Genomic DNA, 19586 nt, shown 5'->3' on the forward strand with positions numbered 1-19586 from the left:
TTAAACCGGCCCACTTAATTTTGGTTGCAACCCAAATTAATGTTGCCAGCATTTTTGACTACCAAATGTGTGAATTTTTAAATATTTTTACATATTTAAAAATGTGTGTAGCTTATACAAAATCTTGGGTTTTTAGACCGCAGGGAACCTTTGGAGATCACCTAGTCTTAACCTGGAACTGCGTAAGTGAACTGAAGTCCATGGAGGAGACGTAATTTACCTAATAATATGGCTCATTTTACATGCACAAACATACCCCCCACATCTTCTTTATCCATTCATCTATCGATGGACACTTAGGTTGCTTCCATATCTTGGCTATTGTAAATACTGTTGCAATAAACATAGGGGTACATATATCTTTTGGAATTAGTGTTTCCATTTTCTTTGAAAACAGAAGTGGAATTACAGGATTATGTGGTATTTCTATTTTACTTTTCTTTAAGGAACCTCCATACTGTTGCTCCAGTTTGCGTTCCCACCAACATAGCATGAGGGTTCCTTTTTCTCTGTGTCCTTGCCAACACTTGTTATTTTTTGTCTTTCTGATGAATGGGTAAAGAAGATGTGTGTGGGGGTGTGTGTACATGTGTATACATACACAATGGACTACAACTCAGCCATAAAAAAGAATGAACTTTGCCACTTGTGACAACATGGATGGACTAAGAGCATATTATGCAGAGTGAAATAGTCAGACAGAGAAAGACAAATACCAAATGATTGTATCTATAAAAATGTATCTATACATTTTTTTAAAGTGTATTTGTTTATTATTAGAGAGAGAGAGTGCATAGAGGGAAAGGAGGAAGAGAAGCAGACTCCCTGCTGGGCAGAGAGCCAGACCTGGGGCTTGATTCCAGGACCCTGAGATCATGACCTGAACCAAAGGCTTAACTGACTGAGCCACCTAGGCACCCCTTTGCTTCCATGTAGAATCTAAAAAACAAACAGAAGCTCATTCATAAATATAGAGAACAAACTGGTGGTTTCCAGAGGGGACGTGGGGTTGGGGTTGGCAAAATAGGTAAAGGGGATTAAGAGGTACAAATTTCCAATTATAAAATAAATAAGTTACAGAGCTGTAAAGTACAGCATAGGGGATACAGCCAGTAGTATTGTAATAACATTGCATGACAGATGGTGCGTGGCAGATGGTGGCTACAGTGCGTAATGTATAGAATTATCAAATCACTATGTTGTACACCTGAAATTAATATAACATTGTATGTTCCACTATACTTTAAAAAAAAGAATATGGTTAATTACATAGGTAACATACCTTGAGTACTTGGACAGTGTTGAATGAATAAATATATACTGAATTAATGACCACACTGAGAGTGGACGCCAGGCCTCTTGACTCAGACTGATGTTTTTCCCTCCTATTATGCCACGATCCTGGTAGTACATGAGGATTTTGCTTGTTGTACCTATAGAAACCCAAAAGAAAACAAATGTAAATAACCCAAGCATCTCTTCTAACATTATCTTTGAAATATTTACAGCTGAAGGCAGGTACAATCTCTATACAGCTGATGGCAAATACATCTTCAAGGAAAGAGAATCATTTGATGGGCGAAACATTTTAAAGGTCAGTACATAACAGGGTGAATTATAAATCCTTTGGCATGTGTCCTAAGAGCAGAAAACAAGTCGTTCTCCTTTTAACAGTAAAGTATATTTTTCTCATGCTTCTCATGAGGATCGTTGATTCAAAGGTCTGGCAAAAAAAAATACACACACACACACACACACACACACACGTGTGTGTGTGTGTGTGTGTGTGTATATATTAATGTCCTAAAGGAAAAGAAATCTTTTTGAATCTGCTGAGGCTGTGATGTCTTTTAGAACCCTGACTACTTGAACTCATAGGAATACGTTGATTTTAACCTAGGGAGTTTTACTCTCTATTTTACCTCTGTAGGACTGGGTCTGCATTTTTTTTAAGTTAAAAAGAATTATTTATTTTGTTCTAGTAGACTTTTCACCTACAGTCCCTCTCTAAAGTTGTTTTGTAATTTGTTTTCATTCAGGAATAGCCCATGTTCTGAAAAGTAGGTGGTCTCTGACTGTTGAGGCTTTGCTTCTTGAGTGTTAAATTAACCTATGAAATTTCCATAAAAAGGGTTCTTCAGGGTGGCATTTATCTTTCTCGTACAGACCACATTCTGTAACAACCACAGTTTATGCCGTTTCTGTCAGGTTAGCATGTCATTGTGCCTCTGGGCAAACGGAAACAGAAGTTGATACAATGGAGAGGTTTTGGATTCTTCATTTCATTTGTTCTGTAATGATTTAGGTCATACATTTTCAAGGCCATACATTTTTGGGAGTTGGGAGGAGAGTGTGTGTATATAACTTCAGAATAATCTTTAGCTTTAAAAATCCTTTTTCTTTTTCCTTCCCCCCTCATTCTCTATTGCCTTATCTGGGTACTGGGCACTTTTCTTGCCAAATGCCTAGTGTGACCCCATTACCTTTAATTGGTAACATCACTTCAGCAGTTGCAAAGTTCTTACTGCAGAGCCTGACATTGCAGTGACCAGATTCCCTCTTAGGCAGGCATTCAGGCTCCTACCCTGCAGAGCTATGTCAATTTCTTCTTTTCCTTGATACCTTTCCTCTTTTTTGAGTGGTTTTCTTGTTGTCAGAGTAACTGTGGTAGCTTTGGTTTGAGTGGCAAGCTGCTAATTAATTCAGCTGTAGTTTACTGATTTTCCCAGGCCCCAGCTTCTGTGTGATATGATTCTTTTTCCTCCGACATCTCATTTCCTGGGGCTTTTCCAATAATAGCATTAATCACTTTGCTTTTTTGTTGTTGTTGTTAGTTTGATTAAGAAAGAAAGTAGACCGAACAGGGAAAGAAATCTGTAGAAATGACTCAAGCCAACTTGATTCTTTTGGAATTAGAATTACAGCTCCAGAGGTGTGCGGATGAAAGTCAAGTGCGGGGTGCTGTGCCCTCTGGAAGAGGGAGGTAATGGCAGAGAGCATGTGCCGTGGATGGAGAGCCAGTCTTCCAATTTAAAGATGCTTTGCCTCTAAGTCTTCCTCACCACCCCAGTGGTGACATGGATGTAGCTCCCTCTAGTGTTAACAAGGGCTTGCTATGTTGGTAGTACCCTTACTGGTTCATGCCTCCTGGGAGTTTTAAGAGCTGGGCTCAGCCAGGGACTTGAGACCATTTAATCCACAAGATCCAGTGTGGTTAAAGCAACTTGACGAAGGTCACAGCTAGTTAGTAGCCAAGTCTGAGTTAACAGAAAGATTCAAATCACAGGGTTAGCATTGTTTCTGCTGCCTCCCATAAGGTAGAGATCATTAGGTATTTGAAGTTGGGCATACCCGTTTGAACTGTGATGAAATCTGATTAGAAGTCATTCCATAAATGTTGGGGCAATGGTGTGTGCCAGTTAGTCTAAAATCGTGGCTAATTAAGAATTAGACTTTGAATTGAATGCAGTACTAACACATCAACAGAAATACTTACGAGGGTGTACCATCTGCCAGACCATGTGCCCTGCAGATAAAAACAGCCATTATGATGCAGTCCCTGCCTTCTAGGGGCTTCCTGTCTTTGAGGCACACAGACGGTTAATAGGCAATTACAGTACAGAACGATGGGGGTGAATTATGAATATGGAGAAGTCCCTTTGAACACAGATAGTAAGAATAAAGTGTCCTTTGATTCAGTGTCCAACATTTTACTTTTTAGTCATTAGCTGCAGAAAATATAATCTTTCACCTATATTCAGTCAAAGGAATTCACTTTGAGAATAAAAGTAAAACGTGGCCTCCCTCAATTACCTATGCCCAAATGCACAAGAGGTAATAATTGTGTTTGTGAAGTAGCTATAGTAGCCCACTTTTTGGAATTACCATGAATGAACATGCCTCTCTCAGAACATGAGAACCCACAGGCCCAGAAACCCCTGGGGAGAAAAAGATTCATAAAAACCAATGAATTATATATGGTTTTATGCCAGATAAGATTATTATGTTTAGAAGGAAAAAACATCAGTTTCACTAACAAGATAGGAACTGACTTGGAGAAAACTGAAAGGTTAACTGCACTGGCTGTTCAGGGGCCCGAGCGTATGTGTGTAGCATATTAACAGCTGCATAGGTCAAGGATCAGGAATGCTGGTGATGAGAAGCAGCCTTGGAAAAAAATCAACTTCATCTACTATTCAAAGAGAAACAAAACGAGAAAGCAAGTCATTGCTCATTGCTGTAAGAATTTAATAAGTAACGGCCAATTGCTATTCTACTCCATGAAGAGAATTGGTCCTTTTGGCTTGGTGTAATATTATGTGTTCTGGGTGCCTTAATAAGAAAGAGAAAAAGTCTTTAATGACTTTGGGAAGTAGAAGCCACATTTTTCTTTTGTATGGCCCTTTCGAGAGTTGTTACCGTAGTAATAGACCAGCATTGGGTTATTCCTAGCTAAAATAAGAATGTTCTTACCTTAAGAAGGACTTTGGAAGAACTGACAACTAAAGAACCACTGTACTGTGTTTTTTGAAACAGAAAAGGAACCTATTTAGTTACGGTGGGTTGTGAGGGAAGCCTGACAGCTCTGAAAGGAGAATGTACAAGGGAAGAAGACCTAGGCCAAACTCAGAGGGTAGTCACCACTCAGAGAGTTTCTGTTTCTGATCTAAGAGATAAGAACAAAGATGTTGTTTGTTCATCCCTGAGGCAGTTATAAACTTGTGATTGGAGAAACCACGCTGACCTAGAGACATACTGCCAGAGATAACTGCCCCCTTGCAAGCAGACCGCCAGTGACTGCCAGCTTCGCAGAGAGAAGTGGTCTTAGTGGCGGTCTGTTTGGGGGGCCTCTGAGCTGGCCTTAAGCCGTAAAATCACTCTGCCAGAACTGTGCTGCAGCACATGGAACAGGGGTACGGTCTTACCTGTTCGAAAGCATGGCATCTAACTGTAGAGTGAAGAGGAGATATCCGAGCCTGAGCTTGTGCTCACCAGAGGAGGTGGTGTCGTGCAAACAAAGGCACAGGTGATGTATTTGGGAAGGAATAGAAAGAAAGTGCTCTCGGTCCAGAATCAAAGGCCACCATGAAAGTGCCATTTCTTGAGCACCTGGATGGCTCAGGGGGTTAAGCCACTGCCTTTGGCTCAGGTCATGATCTCAGGGTCCTGGGATCGAGCCCCATGTCAGGCTCTCTCCTTAGTAGGGAGCCTTCTTTTCCCTTTCTCTCTGCCTGCCTCTCTGCCTACTTGTGATCTCTCTCTCTGTCAAATAAATAAATACATTCTTAAAAAGAAAGAAAGAAAGTGCCATTTCTTTAGACACCTAAAAATCCTGGAAAATATAAACTAAGTAAAAAGGAGATGGATTTGTGCCTTTTCCACTTTATATATAGGAATCTTTAAATTTAGAGAAAGAGGGAATGGTATTAAGTTTTTTTTTTTTTTTTAAGATTTATTTATTCATTTTGGGGGGCGGAGGGGCAGAGGGAGAGGGACAGTGGAAGCCAACTCCCTGCTAAGTATGGAGCCCCAGTGTAGGCTGATCCCAGCACCCTAAGATCATGCCCTGAGCTGAAACCAAGAGTCCAATTCTTAACCGACTGAGCCACCCAGGCTCCCTAAACTGTATTAATTTTTAATATTTTACTTGGAAATAGGTTTTATTTTTTTCTAAGATTTTATTTATTTATTTGACAGACAGAGATCACAAGTAGGCAGAGAGGCAGGCAGAGACAGAGGGGGAAATAGGCTCCCCGCTGAGCAGAGAGCCCGATGTAGGGCTTGATTCCAGGACCCTGGGATCATGACCCTAGCCAAAGGCAGAGGCTTTAACCCACTGAGCCACCCAGGTGCCCCTGGAAATAGGTTTTAATCTACCTAGCCACATTGAGACTTTTCTTGAAAGTTGTAAATGACAGTAACTCAAAAATTTCATTCATTTTTGCTTTTGTTCTATCCCTGCCCCTTAACATCTTTACAAAAGGACAGGTCGAATAAGTAAATTTAAATGAGATCTTTATTTAATTTGCTTAAGGAAGCTATTTAAAAAATATGTACTATTTTATCTTTTTTGATGAAACATATACATAGAAAAGTACATGAAACACACACACACACACACACAGTTTAACAAATAATCATGAAGTGAACAGTGTAACTACTACCAAGGTCAAAAAGGAGAACATACCTCCCATGTCCCTCCCTGGCCAATTCCAGTTGGTCCTAAGGTAGCAAAGTCACAATTAAATTCTTCAGACACCAGTAAAGATGCTTGTTTTGAATGGTTACTTTTGTTTCACAGTATTAGAAGAGTATTGAACAGCTGAATTCATTTTTGTTGTTTTCTAGGGAAGAGAAGGGAGATTGAGAGCTATATAGTAATTTTATTTATTTATTTATTTATTTTTTAAACTTCATTTTTCTTTTTTTTTTTAATTTTATTTATTTATTTGACAGACAAAGATCACAAGTAGGCAGAGAGACAGGCAGAGAGAGGAAGGGAAGCAGGTTCCCAGCCAAGCAGAGAGCCAGATGCGGGGCTCGATCCCAGAACCCTGGGATCATGACCTGAGCTGAAAGCAGAGGCTTTAACCCACTGAGCCACCCAGGCGCCTCAGTAATTTTATTTAAAAAAGATATTAAGAGCACCTGGCTGTTTCAGTCAGTAGAGCGTGGGACTCTTGATTTTGCGGTCGTGCATTCGAACCCCCGACCCACTGGGTGTGGAGCCTACCTAAAAAAAAACCCAGACATTAATGACTACAAAAAGAGACTGGCATTTAGAAACTATATTATTTCTTCTTTTAAAAAATTTTTTATTGATCTTAGCTCTCCAGCATGCTCACACAAGAGTGGGGGAGGGGCAGAGGAGAGGGAGAAAGAGAATCTCCAGCAGATTCCCCGCTGAGGGCTCAGTCTCACCACCTTGAGATCATCAAGGTGATGATTTCATTTCATTTCACCTGAGCCGAAATCAAGAGTTGGATGCTCAACCACCTGATCCACCCAGTCACCCCAGAAACTATATTATCACTAAGGAAGAAAACATTGTGTCTTTTGTTATCCATTATCCAATTCAATTTTCAGCTGTATTATATATTGTTATTGAAAATTACTTCTTGGTTACATGGCTCTTTAGAATTCTCCCCCCCCCCCCAAAAACTCAACTCTTTCAGAAAGGCTTTCTTTGAAAGTCTATCACTAAGTGTTCCATTGCACTGTTATATCAGAATAAACAACAGCAAATAGAATGTAGAATAAAATTATTGTCTCTCCTTACCGCCATAGCTATGGTGTCATTTTTACTGCCTGATATTTCTGTGACTTGAAATTTTTTTTTTTCTGTGATGTGAAATTCTAATCTTGATGTAAAATCAGTAAACAGATGTCACTTCCTCTCTAAGCTATTTATACACATTGACACTATTGACACTTACCAAATTCAGTTCCCTTGGACATACTAGTATTTTATAATAGCTTTTCTCCATAACAAAAGCAGTCACATTATTCTTGATAATCATGTGAAGTAAGAAATGTGTTAGAGGATCGAACATAGAACTTTCTGAGGATTTTCGCTTATCAAGTTAAGATGTTGTGGAAAAGGTCAATTGGAGAATAAGAGACTCCATGGAAATTACATACATATATATATATATTTACTCAAATGTACATATATTCAATTAAGGATTGGAAGATAAAGTTAAGGTCTCTGGCAAAGGTGAAGACATGGAAAATATAAGGGAAAAATATGAGAAAGAGGATCCTTAAGCAGTGTAAAAATTAACTGTTAAGATTCCAAGCGGAGGAGAAAAAGATTCTCAAAGGAGAATTACAGGTGAAAAAACAAAAAGATTCTCAAAGGAGAAGTAGAGAGAGAATGAGTTCTTGAATTTGAATGAAGGAGGCTCTGGTTTGGGAGTGCACTGAGCCACCCGGCAGTTGCAAAGAAAAATCCTCTCCAGGAGATAGTTTCATCACTCTCTGCCTAATAATATTCCTCCAAGGAACTTTCTCCCCAACGTGGCCAGTACACAGAGACGGCCAGGCCTGTAAGAGACCGCTCCCCATAAGCAGACATCTCAAACTCAAAGACACAAGATACTGGAGTCATGAGACTCAGGCTGAAAACAGCTATGTTTAGTGTGTTCAGAGAAATTAAAAGCCAAGCTTCAAATTGTTACCAGGTAATTGGGAACTGTTACAAAAGCATTGTAACATTGCAGTTACATGGTAGTTTTAAAAACCAGATCGAAATGCTTGAACTATAAAATGCAGTAACTGAAATGAGGAGCTCAGTGGATGGGTTTAGCAGCAAAGTAGACATAGCTAAAGAGACGGAGTGGGCTGGAAGTTAGGTCAGAAGAAATCATCCAGAATGTTGCATGAACAGAGGAAAAGGCAAAAATTGGAGCTGAGAGAGTAAGAGACCTAAAGGACAGAGTGAGAATATCTAACTAACCTGCGTTTAGTCAGTCCCAGAAGGAGAGGAGAGAGAATAAGGCAGAGCCGATGAAAGACCTCAGCTCACTGATAAAGGAGCATAGGCGTTCTAGGAAGTGAGCTTATATTAGATTTTTCTTCCCTACAGCTTGTGACTGTATCACAGACAACTTAATGAAACTACTTAGCCCCCAGCACTTTTTAAACTGAATTGGGGCACCTGGATGGCTCAGTCGGTTAGCATCTGCCTCAGGTCATGATCTCAGGGTCCTGGCATCAAGCCCCCACATCAGGCTCCCTCTCCCCCTGTGATCTCTCTCTCTCTTTTTTTTTTTTTTTAATTTTTTTTTTTTAATTTATTGGACAGACAGAGATCACAAGTAGGCAGAGAGACAGAGGAGGAAGCAGGCTCTCTGCTGAGCAGAGAGCCCCATGCGGGGCTCAATCCCAGGACCCTGGGACCACGACCCGAGCCAAAGGCAGAGGCCTTAACCCACTGAGCCACCCAGGCGCCCCCCCCCCCGTGATCTCTCTTGCTCTCACTCTCAAATAAAATAAAAATCTTTTTTTTTTTAAAAGATTTTATTTATTAGAGAGAGTGTGCGTGCATGAGACTAAGAGAGGGACAGGATTAGGGGCAGTGGGAGAAGGACAGTCGAGACTCCCCACTGAGCAGGGAGCCCTATGTGGGGCTCAATCCCAGGTCCCTGGGATCATGACCTGAGCTGAAATCAGATGCTTAACTGAGCCACCCAGGCGCCCCTAAATAAATAAAAATCTTAAGGAAAAAACCAAACTGAATGGTTGAAATTTGTTCTCCAATTCATTAGAAAGAACAAAAAAGAAAACAGGAAATTCAGCTAAATAATGTGTTTCTTAAAGTAGACGGTAAACCTACTTTTAAACAAAAAAGAAGGATAGAAGTTATCCAGGAATTCTTTTTACTATTCTTATAACTTCACTGTAAGTCTGAAACTGTCAAAATGAAATTTTCTAAAAGAAGGAAAAACAGACGTGCACTTAGGAGGGGGATAGGACACTAGTCATTTGTTGTGTATATACATATTTTTTATTTATTTTTTTTTAAGATTTTATTTATTTATTTGACAGACAGAGATCACAAGTAGACAGAGAGGCAGGCAGAGAGAGAGAGAGGGGAGGAAGCAGGCTCCCTACCGAGCAGAGAGCCCGATGCAGGGCTCGATCCCAGGACCCCGGGATCAGGACCTGAGCCGAAGGCAGAGGCTTTAACCCACTGAGCCACCCAGGCACCCCTATACACGTATTTTTTGATAACTTCCTTCCAGAAGAGTTTATTGAAGTCTTGGCTATGTTTTGTTTCAGTGTTTAAGATAGATGCAGCTTTTATTAATTGTTGATCTTACCGTAAAAATTGGGCCATTTGATTTCAAAGGGTATAAAAGTTTAAGGAGCAATTTTCTAATTAGAATGTTTCATATTGGAGTAAGCTACTAGGAAAGTAGCCAGCATCTTTCATTAGAATGTTTGTTGTTTGAAGAAATGAGAGTTTATTTCTCTAAAAAGCCATTCTTCTTGCTGTCATCCTTTTCAAGCTATTCCCCATTTAATTCCCTGCAACCTAGCTCTCACCTCTATTGTTGAACTGAAACAACACTGTAAAAGGTCACCAGTGGCCCCTGTTTGTTTAGTACCTTGACCTACTTTTACTTTTTCCCCAGTAACCACACTGAGAGTATTAAGCCCTTTTCTCCTTCAAATGTTCTCTTCTCTTGGCTTCAGTGGCTGTTGGCTCTCCTGGTTTTTTCCTTGCCACTAAATCTACTTATTATTTTTCTTTTTATTTCACTGCCATGTAGGGCTACTTTTTAAGGTTTTGTCCCCATCTCTCTGTTTCTCTTTTACTGCAATCTTGTTATATGCAAAATTCTACTCTTCAAATACAGATAGTACCTCTGTCTGTATTGGTAAGGCCCATCCCAGGCAATGGCACTCTTCCCTTCTCTCCTCACCTTGATGGTGCAGAGACCTGTAGTGTGCTCCCCAGTGTTTAGCAATGTTTTTGCACCCAGCAAACACTCAGCTAGCTTTTCCGGATTGACTGACTAAAACTGCCTTTTACAGAAATCAGATTTGGGAGGAGGAGAAGAAAAAGATTTTCTGTTTGCCAAGGGGGGTGGTTTTTAACCCTGTACTTGAGATTGTAAACTCTTAGAGCAGGGGCCCGCAAGCTGTAGTCTGAGGGCTGGCTATGTCCTGCCCTACCTGGCATATGGCCTGCAAACTATGAAGGTTTTTAATGGTTGGAAAAAAATAATCAAAAGAAGAGTCATACTTTAGGACATGCAAAATTCAAATGCCACAGTCCATAGATAAGGTTTTATTGGAACACAGCCGCCCTCATTTGGCTATGCACGTCTGCCTGCTTTGGTGCTACAGTGCCAGGGTTGAGAAGTTGTGACAGACACCACATGGACACCTCGCCCTTTATGGGAAAAGTCTGCTGACACCTAAATGGTTAGAGTTCGGTTTAGTTTTCTTTTATTTCACCCAACACAGCTTTATTTTTTTTTTAAGATTTTATTTATTCATTTGTCAGAGAGAGAAGGAGAGAATACAAATAGGCAGAGTGGCAGGCAGAGGCAGAGAGAGAAGCAGGCTCCCCGCTGAGCAAGAAGCCCAAAGTGGGACTTGATCCCAGGACCCCAGGATCATGACCTGTGCCAAAGGCAACCGCCCAACCGACTGATCAATCCAGGCATCCCCCAACAGAACTTTATGATTAGCTATGATGCTCGTATTTAATAGACCCTCAAGATATACTAGTTATGTCATAAATATTTAGTTAACAGTCAATCTTATTGAATTGCTATTTACTTGACTCTTTTCTAGCAAATTTTTATTTATTTTTATTTTTAAAGATCTTATTTATTTGAGAGAGAGCACGAGTCGGGCGTAGGGGCAGAGGGTGAAGCAGACTCCCCACTGAGCAGGGAACCCCAGGAAGGGCTCCACTCCAGGACCCATGACCTGAGCCAAAGGCAGACACTTAATCAACTGAGCCACCCAGGTGCCCCTGTTTATTTATTTTTTTATTTTTATTATTTTTATTTTTTTATTATTTTTTTAAGATTTTATTTATTTGACAGAGAGAGAGATCACAAGTAGACAGAGGCAGGCTGAGGGGGAGGGGGGGAAGCAGGCTCCCTGCTGAGCAGAGAGCCCGATGCGGGACTCGATCCCAGGACCCTGAGACCATGACCTGAGCCGAAGGCAGCGGCTTAACCCACTGAGCCACCCAGGTGCCCTATTTCTTTTTTTAAATGAGTTTACTAAATTCAAGAAAAAGCCCCACATTAAATATATCTGTAGCTCATAACTCACAATCCTCTGTTAATAAGTGAAGTTCATTTTTCAATTAAATTTGATTGCAACTTTAATACTCCACATAGCAAGATTCAGCTGATATGGATCATAATGAACTTGAATTTACACTTAACCTCCTTTTATTTCAGAATATAGCCAAGGCTAATTTTATGTTTCTCTGTGGTACACATTCATTAACTTGAAAGATGAACAATGATTTCTTTTGCCATTTCATTTATGCCCTATTACAGAATATATTAATAAAAATTATTGAATGAGGGGCTCCTGGGTGGCTCATTGGGTTAAGGCTCTGCCTTCAGCTCAGGTCATGATCTCAGGGTCCTGGGATCGAGCCCCACATTGGGCTCTCTGCTCAGGAGGGAGCCTGTTTCCCCTTATCTCTCTCTACCTGCCTCTCTGCCTACTTGTGATCTCTGTCAAATAAATAAATAAAAACCTTTAAAAAAATTATTGAATGAGAAATAAAGAACACTGCTCTTGTAAATAAATTGTGCAAATTTTATAATTAGCATGAATATCAGAAAAATGTGGAGTTTAAGAACAAACCTAGGACAAGACCTCTTGTCAAAATGCGGCCACTATTATTTTGCTGTTAGTAATAAAATATGGCTCCTCCTCCATTCTTGATGGTTGAAAAACAAAACTCATGACAATGGGAAATTTTAGGAAATCATTAGGGGCTTTTTCATATTTTGCTAGTAATAAATATACCATATATGAAAAGACATAAAATACTTCTGCAGGTGATTGGGCAGTTTTTTCAAGCATCAGAGATAAAAGTGCAGTTTGAGGGGTGCCTGGATGGCTCAGTGGGTTAAGCCTTTGCCTTTGGCTCAGGTCATGGTCTCGGGGTCCTGGGATCGAGCCCCGCATCGGGCTCTCTGCTCAGCGGGGAGCCTGCTTCCCTTCCTCTCTCTCTGCCTGCCTCTCTTCCTACTTGTGGTCTCTGTCTGTCAAATAAATAAATAAAATCTTAAAAAAAAAAGTGCAGTTTGAAATGCTTCAGGGTGGTTTTATAGGGTCTTATTTTAGGCTCTTCGGTCGGGGTGGGAGCCAGGAGGAAGATTCATATTTATTTTAGTATTTTACCAAAACTTTTCCTCTGCTTTTGCTTTATGTGTCACTTTGCCCGGAAAGTGAAGTCTTAAAACACTCATGAGGGCAACCTAAGACATGACTGTTAGCGAGGTGAAACCATCGTTAAATTGAAACTGGAAAACGAGCACTCGGCTGATGTTTTGACAGAGCCAACATCCATTCCAGAATGATGCTCCTTCTCTGGCCTGTTGCTATCTGTTCATACACGATGTTTTTGTTTTTTTTTTCCCTCCCTTTACTCTCTTTTGAATTTATGTTTATTGGTTACTCATCTTTGTGGTGGTTCTGGAATATGTGTATGTGTTGTCTTGGCTGAGGCAGGGGATGATGGCTTTGGAAGGGTCTAATCTGCACAGCGACAACGTAGAGGCCATGGTTTGGCAAAGACGGTGACTACAGGAAATACATATTTCCTTGACTATCTACTGCACATAAAACACTAAACTAGAGTCTTGGCATATTTAGGGAAGGGAGAATAAATACTTCGTTGTCTTTGGTCTGTCTGATTACATTCCTGTGAACTCGGAACAGAATGCCTGTTACAGTTGTGGGAAATACTCATCTCTCTTTTGTAGTCACTTCTGGGGATCCAGTCATATCATTTGGGGTACAGTTCACAAATGAAGTGAGTTGGATTATGGTTCATTTGGGGTCCATTATGCTTTTTTGAAATTGTGGTAAAATATAAGATTTCCCATTTTAACTGGTTTTAAGTGTATAATTCAGTGGCATTAAAGTGAAGTTCACATTATTGTCCAACCATCGCCAGCGTCCATCTCCAGAACTTCTTTATCATCCCATATTGAAACTCTGCACCCATTAAGTAGTGACTGCTAATTCTCTCCTCCCCTCAGCCCCTAGCACCCACTGATCTGATTTTTGGCTCTACAAATTTGACTACTGTAGGTATGTCCTATAAGTGGAATCATACAGTATTTTGTCCTTTTGTTTCTGGCTTATTTCAAGATTCATCAGTGTCGTAGCACGTATCAGGATTTTGTTTCTTTTTAAGACTGAATAATAGCTCATTGTGTATGTATATTCTATTGTGTGTTTTTGGCTACAGTGTAGACAAACCAGGAGCCGAATATAAATCTGTACCCAGGGATGGGAACAGGGCACTGTCTTCTTTAAAGCAGCCTGTTATCTAGAGACCAGACCAAATGGAACCAGGTTTGATTGGGTGGCTTGGTGCCAACAACGTCTAAGTGTTATTAGAGGACATTGGTGTGATGAGATCAAAGAAACAAGAGTGAAGTCCTTTATGCCAGGAAACTTATTAAGCTGATGACTAATTAAGAAGCAATGTCCTCTTTCCTCTATCCCAGTGATGAAACAATTTTATAGTTGGTGCTCAAATGCGAGCATTGTTATTACAAATTAAAAGTGAAAACACAGGGTATAAATCAACCAGAACACCAATTCAAAGTTTACTCTTTCAGTTGTAGATTAAAACATTGAAACCACTTTCTTAAATTGTAGGCGTCTTGTTTTTGTAATCTCTGAGGTGTGGCGGGGGATGATAATCGCATCCCACTTCCAAGGCCTTTTGCTTATTTGACCTGTAGCCCTTTGCAGAGGGGAAGGAGGCCATGTGAGGCTTATAGACAGGAGGCTTATAGACAACCAGGTGTGTGTCTTCATATGTAACGCTGCCGTGGTGTTACTGGGGCAGGTTCCCTGGGGTTCTGACAGAGGACACAGTATCTCCTGTCTGTAATCAGGTGACTTTGTTGATAATCCAGGATCCCAGGTAGCCCCGTCTCTCCCATCCTCCCAGGAGCCGTCACCACCTTAGCCACTATTTGGACAGTTGTTATCTCTATGTGTGGATACTCTTGCCGCTGTCACATGTTGCCAACGGGCATCTGATTTGCTCTTTAACTTCTGGAAGCTGTTCTCATGTAGGAAAAGTTGGAATGGAGCTGGGCCGAGCCTAATGGCCTTGTTCTCTCCCCTCTCGCTTTGTTCTCTCTCTGAATTTGTTGCTTGGCACTGTAGTCAGCCCCTTTATGCCCAGCCTCCCTCAAGCCGCGTGCCTAGAGACCGCCAGGCCCAGAAGAAATTGTCTCTGCTCCTGTACCCGGTGCTCCCTTTCCGGGGTTTCTTTCTGCTGACTTGCGCTTCCTGTCGGATACATAATACGAGATCCAACACCTTCTGTTGCTTGTGTGTGAGGGACAGTTCTGAATGATACCTGAGGGAAGACGACCAGACTGAAAATACAAGAGTGCTGACCTATTTGAGCGTGAAGGGGCCTTCTGAGGGAAAGGATTTATCTGCAGAAAGAGTCTCTGCATTCGTTCTGAAAAGGCCCCTATTGGGGGCACTGGAAGGTGTCAGCTAGCCCGGAGCCACCAGGGGCAGTTTTGCCCTGCCGAAGCAGTAATAACCATGCCTGGAGGCGAGGCTTCCGCCAGAACCAATTTGTTGGCAAACCCAGCTCCCAGGCGCCCATCTCTGCAGCGAGTTCTCCCTGCTGCCGGGGAGCGGGGCAGAGCATGCTGCGGTTTGCGAGCTTTGGTCTAGGCTCAGCAACCCTGTCAGCGGAGCCTCTTCCCTCTTCCTTCCTCCTGCCTCCGCCCCTCATTTTTTTCTTGCTGTTTTTAAAAATTAAGCAGCCCTGCAGGGAGGGGAAGTCTCTTGGCATTTTGAGTATTGAGGTGCTCAGCAGAACTGCCTGGCGTCCTGTTTGTATGGAGCTGTTTTAATTCACTCTCTAATAGGTCATTTGGCCTTACCAGCAGAGTCTTAAACTAAACTTGATAATCCTTACGTCAGCAGTGAGGCTCAGGCCAAGCATCCAAAAGTGCAGCCTGGAGTGATTATCTGAGGGAAGTTTTGAAGCCTTTATTCCCCCGGCTCTGTTCGTCTGGCTTGTGCCTGGCGCCTCCTTAGGTCATGCTGTTAGCATGCCTCCTGTTCACTGCAGTTAAGACAGGCAGGGGTTTTGGGAGAGCAGAATGACTGAAGGACTTTCAGGTTCACGTCCCCATTCCGTGTAAGGAGCCTCAGAGTGTTCGTGTGCCGTGGCAGTCACTGGAGATGGGACTTGTGCTCCGGGGACAGGCAAGCTTTTGGTCCACCTTTCATGGAGATGCACGGAGCATCTTCCTGCTGCTTCTCTGATGCAGGCAACTGATGATGTCAGGAGCTACTCCTCCCCCAGTCTGGCCTTTACCTTGCTCCTTGGAGGCACAGTGCCCCAGACCTTTCTGGAAGTACATTATGTCCTTTTTTTTATTGGCTTTTATTAGCTATTATCATTGGCACTCTCGCCACTTGATCACTGCAACTTGAGGTTTCAGATTAAAAGTGGCATCTTGGGCAGAGTTAGGGCTGTATTTGGAGACAATTCTAGGATAGGAAGTACCTGCCAGCCCCATTGGCTTTTATTCTGCAGTAGGTATTCCTGTTCCAGTCTTTCTTTATTCTGAAGGCAGTGTTCCTATGCCAGTCTTTAAAACTACTACAGCCCTGTGAGACCAGATGATGACTGCAGAGACTCGAAGCTGTCAGAGTTCCTACGAAACCTTTGTCTTTTTATCTTTTTTTTTTTTAAGATTTTATTCATTTGACAGAGAGAGATCACAAGTAGGCAGAGAGGTAGGCAGAGAGAGGGAGAGGGGAGCAGGCTCCCCGCTGAGCAGAGAGTCCGATGCGGGGCTCGATCCCAGGACCCTGAGATCACGACCCGAGCCGAAGGCAGCGGCTTAACCCACTGAGCCACCCAGGCGCCCCTGTCTTTTTATCTTTAAAGGAAACTCTGCTTTTTGCTTCCTCTGATGAGGAATTAATGGTTATAAGCCATAAGTGACAATCATACCCAGAGCTCAGAATTCCATCTTAAAATTTATCTTGTTCCAGCACAGCACATGCTTGTAAAGCATTGTCCCTGTTTAAAGATGGAGAACTTTGGGGAAGGAGTGGCTCTGGGGTTATTGACAGGAAAGCATTAAAGTCTAGTTTGCCCTAAGAACAATCTTGACCTCTCTCTCAAAAGAAAAGAAGTTCCTGTCTCTGGTTTTCAGACGAAGTTGTGTGTGTTTTGTCTTTGTGTAGAGGAATATGGCTTAGTATGAACAGGCTCAGTTGTGTTCTTCTGCGATCGTTAGAAAGAATCCATAGGAGTACAGTCTTTGTGAATATCTTAAGAGCAGATGGGAGGCCTTCTTTGACCCCTGGATGTGTTGGATCTCCATTTCCCTTCTTGTCTTCGTATTTCCCACATTTACTCTTTTCAGAAGTGATGTCACACGTAGCCAGAGGAAACATGCAAGGTACAGAAAGTCTTGAGAATTTGAATTGCATGCATGGTACCTTGGCAGAAATTCATAATAATTTTTTTAGGTTAGGGGAATTTTAACAAAACTTTGAAACAAAACTTACTTGTGGAAAGAAAACCCTGATTTGTGATCTTAATTCTAAGTGGGATTAGTACTGTGACGTATGTGGAGCTGTGGTATTGTTCAAACCTATTGTAGTTTTAGTCTGATGTCCATTACTTTCTGTCTACGCCCCAAAGTCTTCATCTTGTGCATGGAGGCCAAGTTCATGAAGAACGCTTCTGAAATATGCCATTATTTGTTTTGTTGCTTCTCAGGATCTCCCAAGGGCTGTGAGGATAGCTTTTCCCATTATTTCTTTTTCATTCTTGGCCATAGAACCCCATGAACAGTTTCTTTGCAGAGTGATTGCGTATACATGGCCCAAGAATGGAACTTCCCCTCTTGGCATTCTCTGCCACAGATCTGTTACTCAGATTGTGACACACGTAACACAGTGCCTCGTGGATGTGGTCTTCTACCGGCCTGTGTTCTGGGCCTGGTCCTGGGATCTCCTAAATTTGTATCACGATGTTAGTGGTCTTAGCCTGTCTGGTTCTTTTCTTTTAAATGATAAAGCTCAGCTCTGGTGTATGTCACAGCAGTTTGTTTGAAGGGTTAATGAGCTTTGTAAGATACTTTTAGATCCTTAGAGGAAAGGTGTTATTTAACCACAGCAAGGCTTCATGTTGGGAATGCCTTCCTACAGAGCTCTGAGTGCCTGTCAGACTCTCTTCCATTCATCCTCATCCCTGGTAGGGAGGTAGGTGGGTAAGCATTGTTATTAAGTACAAAATAGTGTTATTTACTGTTACTTTCATCTGTAGCCTGGGGGGTAATTGTAAGAAATAGAACTTGGTAAAACAGATTATAGAAGAAAAACACTGGGAAAATCTCAAAGTATCATGCACTTGATACTCTTGTTTCTTCTACTTGGGTCTAAAGTCTGAGTGCCACACATGAAAATGATAGGAAGCATCCCTTCCTCTGGAGAAATGGGACCCGGTACATCCTGCCAAATACTTGCATTAACTGAACACCAGTACTTATTTTCAGTTGTACTACTTTATGTTCTGAGGTCAGTTTAACTCAAATATACCAGGAATCATTGTACATTTCACAGGACTTCGATACTTGGGATCTTTATTTTGGAGTTTGAAATGAATTTCCTCCTGGTGAAGTCGTGTTGGGCAGCAGATAGTTCGCTGTGGCCTCCCAGTATAAGAATTAGGTTTTTATAAAGGAGAGATCTTTGGAGAGAGGGGCCACTACCTTGTCTAGGAAGAAAGAGAACAAACCTCATTTGGGAAGCCACATGGGCGGAGATCCCCAACAGGTTTGTCATTATGCTCTTGAGGACTGACCATTCATTTGGTTTCGTGGCTTGAGGTCACAGATAGGAGAAGGCTCCTCTCCACCCTCTTTCCACCTATGTCTGAGATTAATTACACATGGAGTTATTTCTGGTCTTCGATGGTCGTGTCACAGTGCCTGGGAGGAAGAAGTAGAAGGTCTGAAATGAATGCAAGGAAAAATGACCACAGTTAGCCCTTAAGTCTCACTATTTGTTTTCTTTCAGTGTATACCACGACATTACTAGAAATCAATAATTCCCTCTGTGTTCTCCCTAGGAAACAAACATGAACAAACTAAGAAATGATAGACTTCACAGATCATGTGAACAGGGACAGCAGGATGGTTGGATTTTCTCTTGTACTTCTCTGGCAGAGAAGCCTTGGTTTTGACCTGTTAAAAAACCAAAATTCAACTGAGTAAATTTGAAGATCTGATTGATTTTATTTAATGATTCGTGAATCCAGCAGCATCCCATCTTAGCAGATAGAAGGGAGCTCGAAGGAGCTGTACCAAATGAAAGGCTTTTTTATAGGAAGAACAGGGCAGAAAAAGGAAGTTTCCAGTCGAAAGTGGTTTATTTCAGGCAAGGTCACCTTCCTTTAGGGGAGGACAGGGGTCTCTCAGGCAGATGAGCTCTCTGGTGCTGACTGTGGAATTCCAGATTGACTGGTGAAAGGTCACATTCCTGGAAGAGGCTGAAACTCCAATTAGGTTAGGTATTAAGTCTGCGTTTGCTGATGTGGGGCTTAGCACAGGGGACTCCATTTGGGGCCTGTTTTTATTTTATTTTTAACAGACCAAAACCTTCATCTTGGTGGTCCACATTTCTCTCTTTACTTGGTGAAAGGGAAAGTTTATTCCATTTCTAAAGATACTGTGAGTATTCAGTAAAGGACAGCCGCTGTGTGCACAACAATTTTCAAACGTCTTATTTATACTTTAAAAAAATATTTTATTAATTTATTTGAGAGAGAGAGAGACAGAGCATGAGTAGGGAGTAGA

At 41.6% G+C, this 19586-nt stretch overlaps 1 protein-coding gene across 1 annotated transcript in view; it reads left to right on the forward strand.

Annotated features, from left to right (window-relative positions):
* Positions 1-19586, forward strand: part of ASCC1 (activating signal cointegrator 1 complex subunit 1) — a 97485-nt gene that overhangs the window by 69605 nt on the left and 8294 nt on the right. The window contains exon 9 of the mRNA XM_080822446.1: positions 1509-1594. Within this exon, the coding sequence (XP_080678572.1) occupies positions 1509-1594 (86 nt within the window). The remainder of the gene's footprint in view (positions 1-1508; positions 1595-19586) is intronic.

This window comes from Martes martes, assembly GCF_963455335.1.
Source record: "Martes martes genome assembly, chromosome: 14".
Classification (NCBI taxonomy): domain Eukaryota; kingdom Metazoa; phylum Chordata; class Mammalia; order Carnivora; family Mustelidae; genus Martes; species Martes martes.